Raw genomic sequence first — 22,374 nt, forward strand, 5'->3', positions numbered from 1 at the left:
CCGTTAAGAAACTGCTCATTATATGCTGAATTAGACTTTGAATATCTAGTTAGCAAATAAATAGAATAACCATACCTGTACCAATTATATCCACATATATCCACATATGATAAACACAGTAAGTGTTTATTATAAGTATGTTCTACAAATAGGTTTTTTTTAAATGGATGACAATGGAATCGTATACCCGCCGGCGCTATTGATGTATGCTGACAGAGCATCAATGAAAGAAAAGCAGACCAGTTAGCCTATCATAGCGAATTCATCTATATTAATTACAGTGGTTTACAGGGTGAAACCACGTGGATATCGACCTGATAGGGTAGCAATAGGGCTGGTAGTCTAACAATCCCTTTCCCCCTCTACAAATTAGTAGCTGTATAAATTATTTTGCAAATTAAGTTAAACCTTTAGAATAACCAGTAGCAGATTTATATATTTGCTGCCAGTAGGTTTTTCAATTATATTAATTACAAATTTTCGTCAATAAAACTATTACTTTCGGCCCCAAATTTGCCGCTCCTAAAACCCACTGCCCTAGGCTCTAACCTACGCAGCCTACTAGTAAATCTGCAACTGAAAATAATTTTGAAAACGGCATTTAATTTGATTCAGTAGTTTTTACATGATATCAGAACAAACAGACAGACAGACAATACTCATGATGTATTCAAGTAACTTGAAGCTAGTCATGCTCATTATAATGGTCTTGACTGAAGACGTGATGAGCCGGGTCGTTGAGTTTCCTAAAATATGACCGAACGCAATAATGGTTTTATTGCTCTGATTAAAACCACTCATTATTTTTAAATATCTTCTATATACGGGCATCATTTAGTTACAATTTTATTATATTATTAAATTTATAATTAGTATTTCCTAGACTTTTCTATAGGTTTCATTAGATATTAAAAATGTAAAACTCATTTTCTACTCTAATTTTTCTAGCTTTAGTAAAACCATCGTATACCATCATAGTACAGCTAAACTGGTAAAGTTATCAAATTACTATGATAAAACCAGAGCACATAGGAACAAGTCTTAGAAAATTAATCCCAAATTTCATCAAGTATCATTAATCACCAAGCAATTTAACTTTTTTATCTTTTTAGTTTAAATATTTCGATAACTAATGACTTGCCGTCATTCTTGTTTAATAAATCTCAAATTTAACGGTGAACTAATGAAAACATATGAGGAAACACCGGTTTGACGCCGTAATGAAGATAAGTGTTCAGTGCACAAACTGCATGTCAAGTACATTAATGTGGAAGGAATGTTGGTAAATTATGCATTAATCCTATTTCCCACTAGTATTATATATTCGTTGTATGTGGAATTATGTTTGTATGTATGAATATCATTTAATTTCAATTAAACATCACGCAGCAACAGGCTTTGCTTCTCTCACATACATATTCGTAACGCCAGTAACGCAGAGGTCATACTGTTGTCAACGTCAAACAATTGAGAATGTTGAGAATTGATACAAAGGCGTCAAATTCCATCCTCCTCAGGTATTCTACATCGAATAGCTAAACTAATCAGTTCAACTACCTATATTCAGACCGTTCTAGCCGCTCCCATCGCTCGTAGAGCTCACATCGCTCACAGTGAGCGTGTTTGAGCACGTATGATGCAGCGACATGCTGACGTGCCGCCGAGACGGGCGTTGTTGAAATTTCAATGGAGGTTAAGGAACTGTATTTAAACAATGCTAAGCGATAGAGGTTTTTTAATGATTAAAAGTAGAACTGGTTTTTTTTTTATATACCACAAAGGGGGCAAACAAGCATATAGCCTGTCTGATCATAAAGGTCAATCTCACCTACACTTTTAATTTACACTAACCGGGTATCAAAGAAGACAGGTCAAATAACCTATCATGACGAATTCTTCAGAAATTAATCATGATGATTTCCATGTATGTGACGTAGAGCCACAAAAACACGTTTATTTTTTATGAAAAATAAAGTGTTTATGGCAATAAAATAAATAACATATTTTTAAAAATTTTTACATCCCTACAGAATTGGAACCCGCATCTCTCCTATAAACAGACCGAACGCGTTCGAATATTCCTAAACACTTTCGACGTCATTAGGCCTGACTATAGACTTAGTATAACATACTATAAAACCTCACTAACGTAAAAAGCTAAGGACGATCTACCAGGTTAAAAAGCAACACAATTAAAACGATATTTCTTTCATATAATATTTAAGACTAGCACCCCGCCCAGGCTTCGCAAGGTGAGCATTCTTTAGATTGATATAATTTTTTATTTATGAACAGATTGAAATAAAACAAACATTAAATGTTAAGTGGAGTAAATTGCAACGCACTAGTGAAAACCGCATTTAAATCGGTTAAGCCGTTTATAAGATTAACGTGCACAAACGTACGGACAAACACAAAAATTCTAAAAATCATTGTTTTTGTTTCATAAAACTTCTCTATAATAGTTTTTCTTATATATTTTCCGTGTACAGATAGCGACCAGTTACGATTTTATTATATATATTAATTCCAGATAATTACGAATATATATTTTTTTTTATTAAATTCAATTTTTATTTTTTAGACTTCCCTTTTTTTGACATTTGCAAATTGGTAATCCAACTAACCGAAATATTCTGTTTAAATGGTACTTTTGAATTATAAAGAAATACTTTAAATATCATTTTGTAATTATTAGCATTGGTATAGCTAAGTATATCACTGCTTTGACTGGTATTCAAACACGTGTACCCCAACTCGGCAGCAATGCCGGTAGGTCGGAGCATGTTTTCACAGCAATGCAAACGTTGCCGGATATGTTAGCAGAGCATACTTTACCACAATAACCCAAAATACATAATTTGCCTCTATTTATGGAGCATAGAAATAGGCAAATGTCAGGCACAATATAGCGTCGTGTACTCTGATATCGCGTCTCCCCTACTCTGTGGTCCAAGTACATATTTACTGCAATTTGAAAATTGCGATTGAGAAATAAACCCATTTCCATTGCAATCCATATCGAGTGTTTTTTTTATGCAACTTAAGATAGCAAACAAGCTAATGGCCCAACTGATGGAAAGTAGTAACCGTCCCATATAGACATGAGCAGTACCACTGACAACAAAGTATACTGTTTCGCCCATGATACTCCGCATGCGTTGGCATTCCTGAGGACTCAGGTGTTATTCTTCTGTACCCTGTAAATTCACTTCCATATCCCACCCTTCAAACCGAAACACAGCCATGCAAACATAACTGCTTCACAGTAGAAACACGAATGGGACAGAGGTGCCCAAGCAAACGACTTCCGTACAAGTATCCCTCTGGTATACAAAGTCTCCCTTTGGCATACGTTGCCATTCATAAAAATTAAGATGTTATACCTCTATAGCCAGTAATTCCCTTGTCATATTCTACCCCATTAACCAAAATCCTACAGTGCTTCTACAGTTACTTAGCAATAGAAACACGTGTGGGATAGATGTACCCAAAACGGCGACTTTGTACAAAGTTTCTCTCTATATAATTGACAGTTTCATTACATATTCTTTGGATTGTCCAAACCGATGATTACAATCGTCTGTGTATATCGGTGTTTCGAATTATTTCACGAAGTGAAATTCCAAGAATAAACCTTTCCATAGATTCTCGAGTAACTAGGAGACTAAATAAGTATTTTCCATATTTACGCAGTCTATTATTACATCTGGAACAAAACGTTTTATAATACAGACTGCAGTGAGTAATCAACCCAAACCACAGCCCGCGGGTATAAAGCTCAAAAGGTTTTGTAAAAGGGCCATATGATTACAACGAATTGTCCTGACATTGCTTGCATTGACACTCTGTTTGTGAATTGAAATGCTGTTCGAAAATATTAAGAACGTAAATTATTTATTTAATAAATTAATTATATTTAAATTAACTGTAAACAAAGAACGTATTTCTGAACACGAAGTAAAATTAACTCAGTCCATTTAAATATTTATTATTTATTATAAAGCAGGTAAACTTAACCTATTTTATACTAAAAAAAAGTCTCTGTTGTAAGAGCGCCATCAAGAAATTTTGCCCAACAAGTAAAATGACACTTATCCACTTATTGAACAGTCTCTCCTAATGGTACAGTTCAAGTCAAAGTACCAACCCCGAATTTGATGATTTTACTGATACGTGGCTCCAAGCCCCTTTTTCAGGGAAGGAAGGGATTGTTAGTAATAGTCTAAAGGTCCCATTGCTAACAATATACTCAATCAGGTTGACCTCCAGCCGTTGGGGGGAAAGCAAATATAATAAATAATAAAAACAGCCCCATTGCTAGCAATATTCTCCCTTAGATCGTCCTACACGGAAACCGTCTTGGTTAATTATTGTTGAACTCGTCACGATGGGCTAACCAACCCGTTTTTATCTCATTTATCATCCCTCACAGGTGCCCCGTCAGTATAAACCGATAGTTCAAATGGGGTTACCATACCATTTTCATTCAATGAAAAAAAAATATCCCGCGGTCCCTCTGAAAACCATTGTGGTTGTGAATTACTGACAATTGTTCGACTGACTTTCATCTGTCATTGGTTCCCTGCCAGCGTATAGCTTTAGCGCAGGCGGGATTACCATTTCATACTTACTTTTTCATCCACCGGGAGATCAGCTCGTTTGCCACTAGTACCTACAAATAAAATACCTTTATACTGAGAATGTATCTCAGTACAAAGATTATAAAATCATTTTAAATTTAGAAAAAAAAAAGACTGAAATGCTAAAATTATGCAGTTTTATTATAACATGAAACAAAATATTCGAAAAGAAGCATAGTTAACAACAAACTATAATATATACATCGAAAATAGATCAAAGTACCTACGTAGGTATTTTTATTTAGTAAATGCTTTAGGAATGCTAACAATAATTGTGCTCAAAAGGTCACTTATATCTTAAGTCTAGGATGAATTATATAGATAATGATTACAAACTAATAAATATGCCAAAACCAACTAACAATACTAATTTAATAAAATTAATATTCTTAACACCAGTGTGCAAATTCCTATGTTTAATTATCTTTTACAATATACTTCGATTGCACTTCCACCCGATTTTTGGTACACTTACCTAATAAAATTAACAATTTGCAACAATAAAAAGGTCCATATGTTAGACAATTATTTTATTAAGCATTGTCAATTATTAGTTAATTTATTTTAACAAGCTTTACACTTATGTGCTTTACTTATTTACATCGCTAATTTCGTTTACAAGATTCAAGTCAAAATTATTTACCAAATAATACAGATACACATTATACTACGCACATTTAATATAAATTATATAAATAACCGGAATGAGCACACTGTTTCACAAGAGATTTCAATATTTCTACAATTTTTCAATTGCAATCATTTACCTGCTGAGAGGTTCTCTATTGTCGCCTCAAGTCACTTCAAAAATATAACAATTCTTCATAAAACATTAAACGTTATATTTTTTATAGGTGCAATAATGAATAAATACTGATACGTAAACATAATCTTATTTAGTTATTAACAAAATATTGCTAATAAATAATATATAAAACCATACAATTTATGGGTCGATTATAATAATAAAATACTGTTAATAAATTGCAAAATGCATTAAAAATGTAGTGACTTGCTCAATGTACTTAATAGACTTACATCTCACTGGATTATTTATCAAATATATATACTATACATTAGGTAATTCAAAAAGCAAATATAATTATTATAATCTAATTATTTGTATGAATGCAATATATATCACTACTGACACAATTAGAAAGGCAAAGAATAGCCTTTCAGCTTTACACCAATTTTAGCAATTAATTTACTTGGCGACTTCAAAAATTTATGCCTTAAGAAAAAAAGATATTCTATGTGATGTTAATATAAATATTAGTGTTGTTAATTCCAAAATTTGTTTTTCAATAGACTAGTTATTACTTTTCAAGGCTTGCTTATAGACACTAACGGTCAATTTCTGATTTGAGAATTAATAATTATTTAAAATAGACAGAAATTTATGTAACAAATAAATGGTTTCGGTATCAAATTACGAATAAGGTAGTTAAAAATGTTATAATTCTCAAATCAAAAGTCGATGTAAAGACTAAGAAAAGAACACATTGTTCGTTATATTTAAGTAAAACGCCTTTAGATCTGTAACAAAAAAATCCTTAACTTAATTTAGAATTCACAGTTTACTTGTGTTAAATAGAGACAAAAGTTTATAGTAACCGGTTTTTGTATCTATTCCGTAAAAGATCTGGGGTAAAGATATACGAGTATGTATGTTTTAAACTGTGCATTTAGCGCTTCATTTTGAAAAATATTTTTTAATCAAAGTACGCAAGGATCAACACAACATAATGCCGCCCACAGCATAAGACGTTGCCACTCTCGTAGAATAACATACAAACATATAGATACATAAATGGAGAAATCTTGCGTAAATGTCATGCGAACTGTTTCCGCCAAAATACATGTCACAAATACATGTTTTTCGGTAGATAATTTTTCTGATCAAAAAATAGGTGGCGAAAACAAGTGAGACAAGATACCTAATTAGTTATACAAAACTCTTTCAACATAACTGAATTTTAATTCACATCAGTAATAGCTTCATTAACTTCTAATGTATGTTCTTATGAATATATTATTGTACTAATAGCATGCTACTTTTACGTGACTACCAAATTTGAATTATTAGAAACATATATTTACCTGTTTACTTGGTTTTTTCATCATCCTTGATCTCCTTCACTTGAGGGTTGTTTTTCCACACATAGTATGAGAGGGAGGTGGCGTATCCGAGCCACGCCAGATATGGTACCAACAGCAAGCCCGCAGTCCTATTCACGTACGCGAATGATATCGCGGTAGCTGTAGCCGCTCCGGACAGCACCGAAATCTCGATGAAGGCCTATAAACGAATTATATTCTTTTTTTTTCACATAACGATAAGAGGGCATCCTTCATATAAATTCGATTTTTGTATGCAGGATGCAAATGACAGACAAACAGCCCACTTAATGGACAGTGATTACTCTCAGCTATAGACATAGACAAAACCATGGATATTACAAGATACACAAATTTAATGAAACTTTATTACGTTGTCAATGAAAATTTTACAACTTTTCATTGTAATCTTAATTCTCTGAAATAAACAAATTGAAGCAAATTAACATATAAAATTATTAAAATCTCAAGGATAAATGTGACATACAACATAAGGAGACTCACAAAACCTCACCAGTGGGGAGAGAATACAAATAAAAAAAAAACCTCATTATTAATGTTAAATATACTTCAATTCTTTCACTTAAAAAAGCTATACAGAATAGCAAATATTTCCTAACAGCAAAAAAATGTAAGTGAGAGCGTCAACTATCACCGCTTTTTGTCGAGCTGTCGACAAAGGCAAACTGCCATCACAATCTATTGAGAGTAACTCTATATATGTATATTATACCAACTTTCATTTATTCCACTTTTAGATTTAAAATTCTACTAACCAACTTAAGATCTTTCAATCCGAAAAAGATGGGTGTCCATGCCCAATTCAGCAACAGCTGACCACCATATAGAGATAATGGTACTATAGCGCGTTCTGAAAATAGAAAAAATTATAAATTAAAAACGGTACAATTTTTCATAGGACACGTTAGAAGCAATGGGAATGTATGTAACCTACATTATTACACTTTGGAATATCATTCATAATGCATATATATATAGATATAGATATATATATTAAACTAACATTTTATAAATTATAATTTAAGAACTTTTGTCCGTGCGTGCGCGTTGCGTGTTATGTTTTTGTATTATGTAGTATATTACTATTTGCAGATGGCGCATCAAAATAAAACATACACCAGATTTTAAGTTAGACCTTCAGAATAACAACTGTGAATACTGCATTCATTTTGGTGTAGTAGTTTTAATATGATGTCGGAACAGACAGACAAAAATTAAAAATAAAATATTGTATTGGCTTTTACTACTCTTATTAAGACCCCCCTCTCCCTATATCAAGTATTTATGTACAAACAAACATCGTTTAATTACAATTTTATTATATTAGTAAGGTAGTCCCAATTATCAATCCTGCGTACCTGTCTTTCCTGTATCTAGGAAGCTTGATTTTAGATTATAAAAAAACAAATAGGGAAAGAACTTTCCATAGCACTTAATATTAATTATTTAGTGTTCAACATTACTGAAGAGAGTACATGAGAAATTTACACAAAATTTTAATGCTGACTGAACCTTTTATTTATAAAAACATCAAACAACTCATAAACCTATATTTTGACTTAATCTATAATAAAACACTAGATCACCAGACGTGAACATTTTATTACAAGTTCATTTTCAGTCCTCGAGATCACTACATATTCATTCATCCGAATATGTGATAAATTTCCATAATACTACTTCCACTAAAAAGTAATTCATCTAAGTCAGATTACGCTAATCTTATCGAATAAATCATTGTGTAAACCTTTTTCCTGTCTACATAATATATTACGTCTACATAATATATGTATAATGTAACATAATATATGTAACTAGATAGCTATGTCCACTTGTTCTAAGTTAAATAAGATAAGATATAACCTATCCGTGTACCAAATTTCATTCAAATCTGTTCAGTCGTTTCTATGTGAAAGAGTAACAAACGAACTTTCACATTTATAACAATAGTAGTAAGATGTATGTTGCTTTTTTGTATCATAATGGAATGGTAATCCCGCCTACACTATCGGTATACGCTGGCGAGGCATCAATGAAAGATGACAGCTGAGAATGTAAGTAAATAATCAAACACTATGAGTTTCCAAGGAAAACTGCGTGGAGGTCGACCAGACAAGGTATATTGCTATAAATTACGCAAATATGATTTTCACAATTTTTTTTGCATTTATAATGTAGTCTACATTATAAATCTACATATGTATATGTATATGTAGTTTGTACACCTACGATATTTAGGTAGATATTGTAGGTGTACAAACTAATGCATTCCCAATTGACGTCGGGTAGGTAGCCGATCATAAAAGTAAAAAATCAAAACCCTGAGTAACATGGATAAACATACATTAAGCTGACCTCAAAATTTATGTATATATAATAAGAGCTGGAAAATATCAATGATTGCTAAAGACTTTCATAGAATAAATAATAAACAAACTAATGATAAATGATTATCGTAGCCTATGCTGGACGGCATTCTCCTGTACATGTATATTAAATATAGAGTTTAAATTTACAACAAAACTTACCTGGTTCGTCAGCACACTCTTCCCAAACTAAATAAGATGCATATCCAATACTGCTGTACAACACAGTCCATGCTGGTGCAAAGGCATATTTTGGTGCAATCCAACTGGGTTTCTTTAAATTGTCATACCAAGCCTTGTCTTGTCCCTTACAAATCTGGCCAGCAAAGTATATACCACTGGCAAAGCCTCCAACGTTTGGCAGAATTATGGAGCCAAGTGCTGACCAGTTTGTCATGATGAATTGGCTAATAATGAACACAGGAAATTTTAATTAAAAGATTAAATATTCCATAATTATTATGTACTAGCTTTTCCTGAATATGTCCATTCTCTGGGATAAAAAAATAGCAGAGGTATTTTCTCCTTCATCACATATAGTGGGTGTATATCAAATTTCATAACCATTGGTTAAGCTGTTAAATCTCCAAGAAATAACAAACAAACTCACTTTCTCATTTACAATACTAGCTATATGTTTCACCCATGTGAGTCATCACATATTAATTCAATATAATAAAATCTATTAAGTACCCTTTTATCCTAATTTAATGCATTGTAAGACATAACTAAGAACATATTAATACTAATTGGCTGGGAGAAAAAGTAACCTATAACCATCTCCATGACCTACCCACTTCTATACATTCAGAAATTTAGATGTGAAAATGTAACAAACAAACAGCTTCACATTTATAATATTAGTTAAAGATAATTCCTGCCGAGTTAAAACCTACTTTACATAAATAATTGCAAGGTAAATTTTTTACAACCCACCAATGGATCTATACATAATTGTCAAATAATTTTAGCATGAGATGCCAGTTATAGTTTATGTATTATACAAACTTAAATAATTTTTTAGTCCTCTCAAGAATTAATTTTTTATGTAGGTGTGCATCAGACATAAAAATAAAATTGTAATATTATTAGAGAGATAAAAAGTAAACAATAAAATAGATAAAAAAATTAATAGAAATTATGATGATGAATTAGAGAAGTTACATCATGTTGTACTATTTATTCTTTATTATTTCATTCCAAATGTATTTTAACTTTCAAGTACCCAAATAAGTATAAGAACCGGACTGTAAATGGCAATAAATATGGACTAACTTAATTAGCCACTCACTGACTACTATGATACAGGCCTGTGAGCCTAGTGTAGTAATCACTGTTTAGTAAATTGTGTACCCACATTTTAGTTCAAATAAAGTTATTACTATTCAGATAAATATGTAACAATTACAAACTAATAACCTCATAATCAGAGAGATTACAATACTAGATATTAATAACAAAAATTTACAACTGAACTTTTATCCCATTATTCATTAAAATGCCAGACCTATTTTAACTTTTAAAGTGTTTTGTCATTTTTTTTTTTTGCACTAATTTCTCAATTTGAATTTGAATTCTTAGTGATAAAACACTATAATGGTTAAAACAGCTTTCTAGAATGTTTTAGATTTTATGTTAAAAGAGTTAGTCTTTATTTGCAGTAGAAAATACTGTCAATATAATCATAGTGACCAAGTACTTGGTAAATTAGTATAATTAATTTTATAAAAAAATAAATACCTCGCATTATCCAAAGTTCCAGCGGTAGTAGTAGTAGTATCGTTATTATTTTCCATTATTATAATACACCTTATTAAAAGTTATGACAACATGCACAGGAAAGTACTTACATACTAAAACTAAATTGATATACCTACTGCCAAGATCGCGTGTCTGATAAAGAATTATTAATTGGGGTAATCAACGCTGATAACAGTATTTCTTATTCCAGATTTAGCTTTTTAATATCATAGTTCACTTATCTACTTTAGATCATTACAGAAGACTACTCGTTCAGCATTGGATTTACCGACAGGTGATTTAAAACTACATGTGTATAAAAATAGAAGACAAAAACTGTAATACCATTTTAAATACGCAATTTATCTACTTCACTTTGGACTTTAAGTATGAACTACTTAAATAAACGATTAAGAAAACCTTCATAATTTAGAACTTACCTAAATATCGAAGAGTGATCAACCTTCAAGCAAGCCGGGAGTTGTACAAAACTTAAATATATAGATTTGTAAAAATATCTGAAAAACTTCCTACCTGAAAAATTTTAGCTATTCAATGAACCGACCGACTGAATAAAAATTACAAATAACAAAAAGAATAATAAAAATATCTTATTTCAGGTGATCTATAGATAAAGCGAAAGATAACGAAAACTAGTGACATCTTAAAATTGTAGTATTATAATATCACGTCATGTCATCTGACAATTATCATATGTTAAATCTATTCCGTTTAACGCATTGTTATAAATATTATCTGTATTTCGATTGTAATTTTTATAATTTTGTTCGTTTATATGGAATAGAATGGAATTATATTTCAATTGCATAGTTCAGATCCAAAAACAAACAAAATTAAAAACTGTAAAACGTACTCTGTATAACAGGGTACTGTTAAACAGAGTACGTTTAAAGCCATAAATATAATATAACGCGATCAGAGAAAAAGGAATTATTAGTAATTAAGTGAACATCCTCATTGCTAGCAATACACTCTAGCATATACATCTCCACACAGTTTCTCCTGGAAACTGTGATAACTACTTCTTGTTAAGACATTTTATCATTCCATTTTCATCCATAAAAAACGCACACATGCCTTTCTTTATGACATAGGGAGCAAAAGGGAATACAACTCGCCTGATAGTAAATGATTACCACCGCCCATAGTCACCCGAAACTACAGAGAAATTGCAGGTGCGCTGCATGCCTTAAGGAATATACTACATGAATCTACCTAAAGATGTCTACCGAAGGGGAAGGGATTGTTAGTAATGCGGACTACCAGTCCAATTGCTAGCAATATACCCTACCAGGTCGACCTCCACGTGGTCCCTCTTAAAAATCATCGTACTGAATTACAGATGTATTCGTTATGATGGGCTAACTGACCTGCCTTTTCATTCTCATCTATCATCCCTCACTGGTGCTCCGCCCGCGTATACCGTTAGCGCGGACGAGGTTACCATTCCATTGTCATTTATTAAAAAAAAAAATCTAAAAATCCCGTCTCCTGAGACCAGATAGAAGAGATAATATAAACTATAATTTGAAATATTTCATTATTAGTGAGACGACTGTTAATAATGGAGGCTAACAGCCCCATTGCTGTATACCCTGTCAGATCCGACCACTACAAAATACCATTGTGATTAATTAATTCCTAGTAATAGATATTACTTCTTACTAGTACCCTACTAACATAAACTTATATGCAGGTGGAGTTACCATTCAGTTTTCGGCCATTAAAAAAAACCATTATTCGACACTCATCGCGTTGTGATAGGCAACTTTGTAAATTAAATTTTGGATTCGATTCTCGATCCAACTAATAAAAAAAAGTACTTTTCTAAAACTTGTTTAAATGTTATCAGCTGTTCTGTGACACAGAATAAAATAATAATAGGTACTTGTGTTATCCCCAGCTATTCGCTATTTGGTTTTAATAAGACCAATACCACACAAACTTAATAAAAATACTGTAATAAACTGAGAATCCATATTAGTTTCAACTCACCACGATTCTCCTGGAAATCATCTAGAAAAAACCTTTTATTTGAGATAAGCCTGCCTTTGTACATTATGTTTCAAATTAAATATTCTTATCACTATGTTTGTGTAAAATAAAGAATCGTCTTGATTATTTCCAAGTAGATTCGCCATGGATAGCTTATCTCACTTAACTTCGTCTTCGTTGTTTCATCTTGACAATACCATTTTATTTATCATTAATTACTCACAAGTAATATTAACATAATTCAACACTTATCAAAAACACAAATTAACAACATTTATTAAGTAATATTTGATTTTTGATGGGATATTGCATAATTTATTGCAAGATACGCTATCAGAAGACTTGTGTCACTTGACTCCTCCCTCAGAGAGCAAAATTCATCTAATCATTATAGGTTAATAATGTAAGTGACCTCCAAATAGAATATACAATAAAAGATATTCTTGTTACACAAATAGTATATTTACATGAAAATATATACATTTGAATTACATTACTTTGTTCTCTTCAGTTTATTTAACTCGCCCTGTTGTATTGATGCCTCCTTGTATATTTGTTTCACCTTCTCCCTCCTTATGTTATCGCTGTAAATATAAATAAAGTTTATTTAACACTGCATATTGAATTCCTTTTATTTTCCACTTATAGGTCCACTCAATAAAAAAATCTTTTTGAAAAACAAATCTTTTTTTGTAACTATAGTCTGTCTAATTACTTAAATGACACCAACTATCCGCAACAATTGGTTTATAGCTGCAGTACCTCAGTGACTGCAAATTCTGCTATTATTATGAATGCAAAAAATTATAACGATGAATAGATGTTTGTTACTCTTTCATACAAAAACTACTAAAAGGATTCATATGAAATCTGTACATAGATAAGTTATATCCTAAGTTAAAAGATGGTATACTTTATATAATGACTTAAGCTGATAAAGCCGCGAGATACAGGTAATAGATAAATAAGTAAACAACGAAAAATAGGTTATATACCATATTAATAAAACATATTATTATGAAAATTCCATTCATACCTCTGAATCTTTTGCTTGATCTTCACTGATGCTATATACGCCTTATCTCGTCTTATCTCCCTCAGAGCACCTTTCATCTCTTTCTTATACTTAGTCTTCAGCCGTCTCCTCTCAGCTTCCTCCCTGGATAGTTTTGAGCTCTTACTGCCAGTAAAGCTGTAGAGAAATGATATGAAAAAATAATATTTTAATGTAACAATTGTCTACTGCAACTCGCGCTCAAGTGGCCGAGGCGCGCAGTCAGCTAGTACTCGCATAACTGCCGCTATCGATTAACGGTCCCAAATACTCCCGAAACTAGTCGAGCTTCCTTGATCTACGTAAGTTAAACCCGGTAATTATTACATCAAAATATACAATCTGTTCATCTTCACGAAAAGTTCATCAGAATTTCATTCACATGGATGTAAGTCAATGCCAAATAATATACGAATATATTAAATATAACAACACCACTGATCATTTTATTGTCTACAGTTGAAAATAGGCTTAGACCGGCAAAATATCACAAAACCTAATTCAATTCACTAATCATTCCGTACCGCCAGTCATGGCTTACAGAATCAAAACGTTTTTTAAGGCCGTGTTTGAAAGAGCGATTAAAATGTTTTAAGTCCGTGTTTGAAAAAATGATTAGTTTCCACCAATTAAAATGATAAAATAAGGATCCAGATTTATAATAAAATACAATATCTATATATATATAATATATATATATATATATATATATATATATATATATATATATATATATATATATTAAAATTTTAAAGGGAAATCCTTATAAGCAAACGCGGCGTAGATGCGGTATGCTAAAAAACCATAGCATTTAATATCTGTAATCACGGTCCTAGATAACGTCCCTCGTGGCACCGTCACAGGCTTAGCAGACCGAGGCGTGCAGTCAAGCTCGCGCTCACGTTTACAGCTGGTCATGATTAAGGGTCTCGAATTGATCCCGAAACTAGTCGAGCTTTTTCGATCTAATTATACGTAAGTTAAACCGGTAATTATTTCTATAAAATATAATATGTACTTACGAAAATTTTAATATGTTCTGAATAGTTTAGGTTAATAATATGTTATAGAAACTTACATTTCTTGTATATCTGGTTCATACAGTCTCAGAGCTTTAGGTTTATGTTTCTCTGTGGTCATCGGTGTGTATGTCTTGACCTCCAAACTTTCTTTCATGTACTGCATTATTTTAGTCACTATACAGACTACTTTCTTAGGGTACAGCTCAAAATCAATACGACCCAATAACCGTATATGTGGTTCAAAGATACATTGCTGTGCTTCTAAATCATTGAAATTATCAAAAAACTCCTTTAACATTGTAGAACTAACTAGCAAACACTTTATTTTAAAATTGTTATCAATGCTCTTTAATACTAAATCCTTAGCAGCCATTTTGCTCTCAACCTCCATTGTGGAACAATCATGTTCTAAATTCAAAATTTTTACATCTTTATGGAAACGAAATGGAGGGATAACTTGCACTGGATATAAAATGGAGGTATTTGCGCACAAGTATAATACACCTCGAAGAAAATTTATAGCTGATGGTACCAATCTCTTTGAAAGAACTGTGTATTCTAAAATTAAGGCTGTAATATACAGACCTCTAGATATCGAATATGCATCATTAAACCTACAGTTTGTTAATATTTCAGACATAAAAATCAAAGAGGGCGTTGTTACAGGATGCCTGAAATCTGAAGTTGGATATAGCAATGACACTAACTTAAAAAATATTAAAGTATCTAAATCAGGCACTAATCTGTGTCTCTTTTTGAAATTATCATGTTTCTCTTTAATTAGCTCAACTAAAAACTTCTTAGTGGAGACTTTATTAGTTTTTGATAAGTCGTAAAAGAATGGTGCTAATTTGTCAAATATTAAAAATGATTTAATGATTTCTCCTTCATTCTTTAGACCAATAAACAAGTCATTGATATATTGGAGTAAGTGAGCAAATAATCTGCTAAGCAATTCCTTATTATTTTCAGCTAAACTTGGGTCATAACTCTTTATAAGTTTCTGCAAAGCAGATGCTTGCTGCGATGGAGTCTTCTCTGACAGTAACTCCTGAAAATATTATAAAAGATTTATTTATATTCTTTTGTAAAATCACTTACAATATATATATACATACATAAACATGTGGATACTTACATAAATTTATATAAACATAGAATAACTATTATACATATAAATAACTCAACTGTCAATTGTTTTGTAAAATAATTTTGTTGTTTGAGGTTTGAAGGCATGATATATAAGTGCAAATGGAATTACATAATTATTATTATTATTGATTAATAAGTAATATTCATTAAAAAGAATTAAAACATTATAACAGCAAAAGCCAAATCAATGTTATTAATCTAGTATGCTAACATACAAAGTTATAATAAATGTTTTTAAACCAACTCTAGATATTTCTGAGCCGCTTCTAATATCTTTGGCAGGCTACTATTAAATATATCAATGATGTTTATAATATTATTTAATAAATGTATTGACTTGATAACCAAAACCCAAACCCAATAAAATAAGGCAAAAATAGGTTGCAGTCACTTCTGTGTGTTAAAAAAATTTGTTTAAGTCAATTTTTTTTTTTACACTAATATAAATTGTGTTAAAAAAATTTGTTTAAGTCATTTTTTTTTTACACTAATATAAATACCAATTGAGAAAGAAAACATTTCGGAAACATGTGGAGTGAGGAGTACCCACATCACTTATTATGTCATAACCAATTTTAAAACAACCTAACTATAAATTAAAACATTTCTGTAATATTTTAAATACTATATGTGTTATTATAACCTGAACATGATGTGAACTTATATTGACAGGAAAAAAACAAAAGAAAAATCAAATTACCTTCAAATTATCACCTTCAGCTAATTTAAGGTCAAAGAATGAACTGATTTTTTCATCAACGTCTTTCATCATAACTTCATCCTCGCTTTCCTCATCTGACTCTTTTAAATCTTTAAAATCATCTATCATTTCTTTTTCAGACTGTTCATTATCTTCTACATCAGAATCTTCTCCATCTGAACTTTCTTCAAACCTATTTTTCGGCACTATTTTGCCTTTAATATTATTTGCAAAATTTTTGCTAGCCTCTTGTTGATCTGCAGATTCTTCATCAACTGAGCTTCCTTTAGAATTACTTTCCCTTTGTAACAACTTTTGATCTTTCTTTTTTTGTGTTTCAATTTGACTACTTTCTTTATCATCAGATTCTACTTCGTCATTTGAATTGTCATCAGAATCACCATCCTCAGAATTCTTTATATGGAGTAACCCATTTTTATTCATACCTATTTTTCCTCGTTTCATTTCATCTTTTGTAAAATTTTCTTCCCCATTAGTTTTACTTTTATTATCGCTTTCATCTTCAGTCTTGACATCATCTTCATCGTCATCACTATCATCTTCTTCTTCTTCTTCATTATCATCTTCATCATCATCATTATCTTCAGACGAAGTGTCTGATATACCATCATCAAATTTAGGTTTCGCATTTGGCACTGAAATAAACATTTTAATTCAAATATCTTACTAATATAATAAAATTGTAACTGAATGATATCTGTACATGGGAGATATTTAAGAAAAATAATATGAGAGAAACTTAATAAGATTAATATAAGTCTTATTAAGATAACTTTATTCATTAACAACTTTAAAAGGGAAGCGGTTCTCAATTTAACCATATTTTTCAGTTTAATAGTAAATGCCTGAAATATTGAAGGGTGAAACAATTATATGACTCCACCGTGAGGTATGTGGATGGTTGCACATTAACATCATTCTATATCATCATTTGGTACTTTAAAAATATTCAATTAGTCTTTACCTGAATAATCTTTGAGGATTTTCTCAGGCACTAAGGGCTTTCCATCTTTATCATATGCTAACATAAATTCTTTTTCATCTTCTAGCTCAAAATTGTCATCCAGATCATCTGCTGACCTAGAAATGTGTCCATATAATTAACAATTCAATTATATCTATGACATTACAATCATAGATCCAGAGTAATTTCCAGACTAGAAAATTTTAGACTAGAAGCTTTAGACAACTAGCACCTATTTATATTAAATGTGGCAAGAACTGAGCCTACAACTAACCCTGGGGATAATTTCAATTATTAGCAATATTAACCCATCAGTGGAAAGTAAGTCGAAATTCCAAAATGACAGATGTTTTTAACATCACTTAAATTAATAGTCGGCTATTAGATTTTATAAGTTATGGTAGTAAATCATTGGACCAGACAATGGTATCATCTCTTCTTTTTAATTATAATAAAGTCAGAATGAAGAACTTATAGAAGTTCTTAGAATATACAATCATAGCAAATTTTTAACTACATTATTGTTTAATACTTACCTGTGTTTTCCAGCAGATTTTTGAATGGCTGGCGCCGACAACTCAAAATCGCCAAGCATCCTTTGTTGCCTTTCTCTTTCCCACTGTTCCATTTTTTCTTTTTCTTCTTTAGCTTGTTTCTCATCAGTTTTCAACCCATCTGAAGGCTAAAATTAAATTCAACAATATATAAATTTTTAGATAAACACAAACAATATATTTTATGTAGACAACAAACATCACTATGGTTTACTGCATTTTTAATAGACAAAATACAGAACCTAGCAATTACAATTCAAAATCAAAATCAATACATATTATCACAATTTTTACTTACAGTGCCTCTTTTTTCAAACTTCAATTCCCGCATCATTTTATCATAATCCTGATTCTTCTTCTCTGCTTGACTCAACAATTTATCTATTATAGACTCATTCTCCACTCTAGCTTTCTTAAATACAACTGGTTGTAAATCTTTCCATTCATTATCTAATTTCTCTGTTAAGTCTAAAGTCTGTTCTTTCTCCTTTTGTTTCTCTGCTTTTCTCTTCTTAGATTCTGCTATGAGTTGTTCTATGAGATCTTTATGGGATTTAGCACCATCTTTTAAATCCGTCTTTGAAAGGATTCCACCACCAAAATGCCCTTCTGATACAAAATCATCTGAAAACCAAATCAATATATATACCTCTAAATAATAATAATAATATTTAATAATGAAAATTGTACTACTATATAACTAGGAAGAGCAAACTTTCAGTTGTTTAAGAAGTTTCAGATCTGGTTTTTTTATATGATGACAGCATTCATATCAAAATCAGAACAATAGATAGAGAACAATGCTTTATTAGTATAATAATTTTTGGCAATATTAAGTTCATTATTTGAACATAAAGTTCTTATTTTCAAATATGAAAATAAAGTTTAAATTTAATTTAAGTAAAAAAATAAAGTTATGTGAAATTGGGTGAAGTAACCCAAACTTAAGAATTCATTAAATGTAAATAGTGTAACTGTAAAATTTGCATACCATCTAGGCCTCCAAATTTTCCTCCATCTTCATTTTCATCATCAGAAGATCTAGGATCATCAAATTTCTCAATTTGTTCTAGTGTTTGCCCCCTAAAACATTTTAAAATAAAAAAAAATAATAATAAAATCCCTTAGATTTTTAACATGACTATTTTTATTAATTAACTAAATAGATACTATCATATAGCTGATTTTCATATATATAAGTTCAGTCACTAGTCAAGTACATTTTTTTTATTTTTAATAATCTTTTTTACCTTCTATTAAATTTTTTAATAATTTCTTCTATTAATGTATAAACCATTACTTATAAGGCAAACTAAAACCACCTTCTATACCTGTAGCTTTTAAATTTCTCAATCTATTTTCTTTTGTAATAAAGTATCTAAATAAATACATTATTTTACCTATGAGTTAAAATTTCATCATCAGCCAGATTATAAATACTCTTTTTACTATGTTGTCGAGCCCTTTCTGCAGCAAACCTGGCAACCATGCGATCTTCAGCAGACAGGTGATTATTCTTTTCTCCGATACGACGATCTATGAAGGTATTTGTCTTATTCATCAGTCGCATTTCAGTACCAAGAGTCTCTTTTCTCTAATATAAAAAAAAAAAATTACATAAGTTGCTTATGTCATGTTTATTAAATGTTTACAATTACATTTATTTTATTCTGTACTTTATTAGGGAAACACAGTTCCTAGAACATATAATGTAAATAATTAATATAACTATAAAATAAATCAGGAAAGTTTCCACAAAGAACTGACACATGAAATAAATGGGAGTAAATAATAAATATGAAAAAAGTTTATGACACAACAAAAAGAGGAATATGAGAATAACAACAAAACATACATACATATATATCTGTCACACCTGTCTCCCATTAGAGTAGGCAAAAACAATGGAACGCCAGAAACGACAAAAATAAGGTTTTTTAATTAAAATAAATTTGAAAAAAAAATCTCTCTAACATGTATCTTATATAAGATTATACCTGCCCCGAATATAACCAAATATATTTATGAGAAAGGTTGTCAGGATATTTACTACTTACGCATGGAAATAATTTACGATGAGGGCGATGAAAAAATTATTGGTATTATTACTCTGATATTATGTTTCTTATAATCACACATTCTCAAATCATAGAAAATAATAGCATGTGTATTGTATGTAGAACTTACTTTTTTAATAGCCTTAGCACGTGATACACCAGGTAAGCCTTTATCATGTTTAGACTTTTTACCTAAAACTTTAATTTTTTCTCTGTTTATGTGTACTTCGAAAGGATTTAACTTTTTTTTGTTGATTTCCTTCTCTCTTCTCTTAGCATGGACAGTATCTGCCAATTTAGAATTCCTTTTATTTTTTGCCTTAGCCATTTTTTTATTTAATTAAGGATTTAATTTAATTATTGAAATAAAATAACACATAAGTAGTATTTATCCAAAATTAGAAAAATTAGGTTAGATATGTATTTGAACTCGCTAAATCAATCGACAAGACACAAAATCGCAAGAAACTAAAACTCAGTGTTGGCAGATACTATTCTCTATTTTTCCTCAAATAAATATTTTCACCCAAATTGATACGATTTTTACTTTTTCTTTTCAGTACAAGCTTTTGTCAGTTTTCGCTAGCTATATTTTACTAAGTACTATTACAAAATACGAATGGTGAAGAAAACGGTTATATGCGCTCTATTATTATCTTATTTATACCAGGTCCCTTCAATACTATATTATACGCTACTATATATGGTTTACATATTCTAAAACTTCCTATAAAATATGAAGAATTCTCCACATTGTTTTTATTTATTTGTTTTTCTAAAAATTCCTCTAAAATTTATTTTCTTGTATTTACCCAAAATAGTGGTAAAAAATCAATTGGCAATACTGCCAAAAATAATGTCACACGCCACCGGCTGAATGATATCGACACGTGGTTTAGACAGTTGACATCTTAACAATAACAGCACAGATCATAGACACAAAGATTTTGATTGTCATTTACCATATACCTATTTCACTACAAGCCATGTCACTTTAAATAAAAAATGTTCCTATGAAGTCTATACATTTAATAATCAATTCAGAACTACCATATACAGGCTTCCCCGACTAATACGTAAATATACCGATATCAAAATAATCACAATACAGTATTACTCACAATAGTTATCAATAAATTTGTGCAATAATTATTTAATTTATAACGGTTTAAGCTAATCTCATTACATTACCACCTTTCAATATAAAAATTAATTTACATATCATCATATCAGCCTTTAACTGTCCGCTGCTAAACATAAGCCTCCTATTAGAAATAGGTTTATTTTCATACAGCTGTAAACTACTGGCCGGATGTGATTTAAAAAGATATGTTTTTTTTTAATTAAGTTGACACACTCTTAGAAATAATCTATACTTTTTTTCTTAACTTTTTATATTGTGTTTATCCTAATCCCTTCCACTACGGAAATATTAGCTGATATCTAGTTAAATATTAACACCTCCCCCTTAAGGAGTTTTGCCAGTAGCTACTATCCTTGGCAGGTGGATTGGCAACGGTAGTTAGGCTTTAGAGATGTTTTAAGAGGGACGCTGCTTGGCAACTGAGTTTGCAACTCTCGCCCTCCCTTAGTTGCCTCTTATGACACCCACGAAAAAGGAAGGATTGGGCTATTCTATACCGAGATTACATGGCAATTTATATTATATGTAATTGTATTAATATTATACAAGTAGGATCATATCTTTTGCATGTATATATATCATATATATCCCTGACTGTTCTCTAAATAGGAATGCATATTCTTTTTCAGATGCTGTTTGTCTCAGTGCAAAATAACAGTCATTGTATGTATTGAAAATTTGGAATACTTATCTACAAAAATTTTGAAAAAGCTTTTCAAGGATAACGACCCATCACAAGTGTGAATAATATTATAATTAGAAAAATTTAGAGTATGAATTAGCTAAATCTTTTATGACA

General features: G+C 30.8%; 2 protein-coding genes across 3 annotated transcripts; both read right to left on the reverse strand.

The window, feature by feature from the left end:
- Nucleotides 1-4,763: 4,763 nt before the first annotated feature.
- Nucleotides 4,764-11,537, reverse strand: LOC113514319 (translocator protein). 2 transcript variants are annotated; one of them, XM_026898375.3, is made up of 5 exons: nt 11,332-11,537; nt 9,314-9,558; nt 7,541-7,635; nt 6,747-6,945; nt 4,764-6,182 (listed from the first exon to the last, which is right to left on the reverse strand). In XM_026898375.3, the coding sequence occupies exons 2-4, from the start codon at nt 9,546-9,548 to the stop codon at nt 6,751-6,753; spliced, it is 525 nt and encodes a 174-aa protein (XP_026754176.1). In that variant the 5' UTR covers nt 9,549-9,558; nt 11,332-11,537; the 3' UTR covers nt 4,764-6,182; nt 6,747-6,750. The 2 variants fall into 2 exon arrangements, with proteins under 2 accessions (XP_026754176.1, XP_026754175.1); XM_026898374.3 differs by lacking the exon at nt 11,332-11,537 and adding an exon at nt 10,892-11,030.
- A 1,810-nt stretch (nt 11,538-13,347) lies between these two features.
- LOC113514395 (nucleolar protein 14 homolog) lies at nt 13,348-20,911 on the reverse strand. The gene is made up of 10 exons (XM_026898478.2): nt 20,562-20,911; nt 19,775-19,968; nt 19,366-19,457; nt 18,673-18,998; nt 18,357-18,502; nt 17,821-17,936; nt 16,836-17,491; nt 15,040-16,034; nt 13,944-14,099; nt 13,348-13,491 (listed from the first exon to the last, which is right to left on the reverse strand). Exons 1-10 carry the CDS (start codon nt 20,757-20,759, stop codon nt 13,401-13,403), a joined length of 2,970 nt encoding a protein of 989 aa, XP_026754279.2. The 5' UTR covers nt 20,760-20,911; the 3' UTR covers nt 13,348-13,400.
- Nucleotides 20,912-22,374: the final 1,463 nt, after the last annotated feature.

Source organism: Galleria mellonella, unplaced genomic scaffold, assembly GCF_026898425.1.
Source record: "Galleria mellonella isolate WM207_F2 unplaced genomic scaffold, CSIRO_AGI_GalMel_v1 utg172, whole genome shotgun sequence".
Taxonomy (NCBI): domain Eukaryota; kingdom Metazoa; phylum Arthropoda; class Insecta; order Lepidoptera; family Pyralidae; genus Galleria; species Galleria mellonella.

Bases quoted from the DNA above. Each gene is read 5' to 3' on its own strand.
- LOC113514395 (XM_026898478.2), bottom strand. From the start codon at position 20,759: ATGGCTAAGGCAAAAAATAAAAGGAATTCTAAATTGGCAGATACTGTC. The intron at 17,937-18,356 runs GTAAGTATTAAA...ACACATTTCTAG, and splicing joins AAATCTGCTGGAAAACACAG to GTCAGCAGATGATCTGGATG. The intron at 17,492-17,820 runs GTAAAGACTAAT...TGTTTATTTCAG, and splicing joins AATCCTCAAAGATTATTCAG to TGCCAAATGCGAAACCTAAA.
- LOC113514319 (XM_026898374.3), bottom strand. From the start codon at position 10,947: ATGGAAAATAATAACGATACTACTACTACTACCGCTGGAACTTTGGAT. The intron at 9,559-10,891 runs GTATTTATTTTT...GTTCATTATTAG, and splicing joins GGAACTTTGGATAATGCGAG to CCAATTCATCATGACAAACT. The intron at 6,946-7,540 runs GTTAGTAGAATT...ATTCGTTTATAG, and splicing joins GATTGAAAGATCTTAAGTTG to GCCTTCATCGAGATTTCGGT.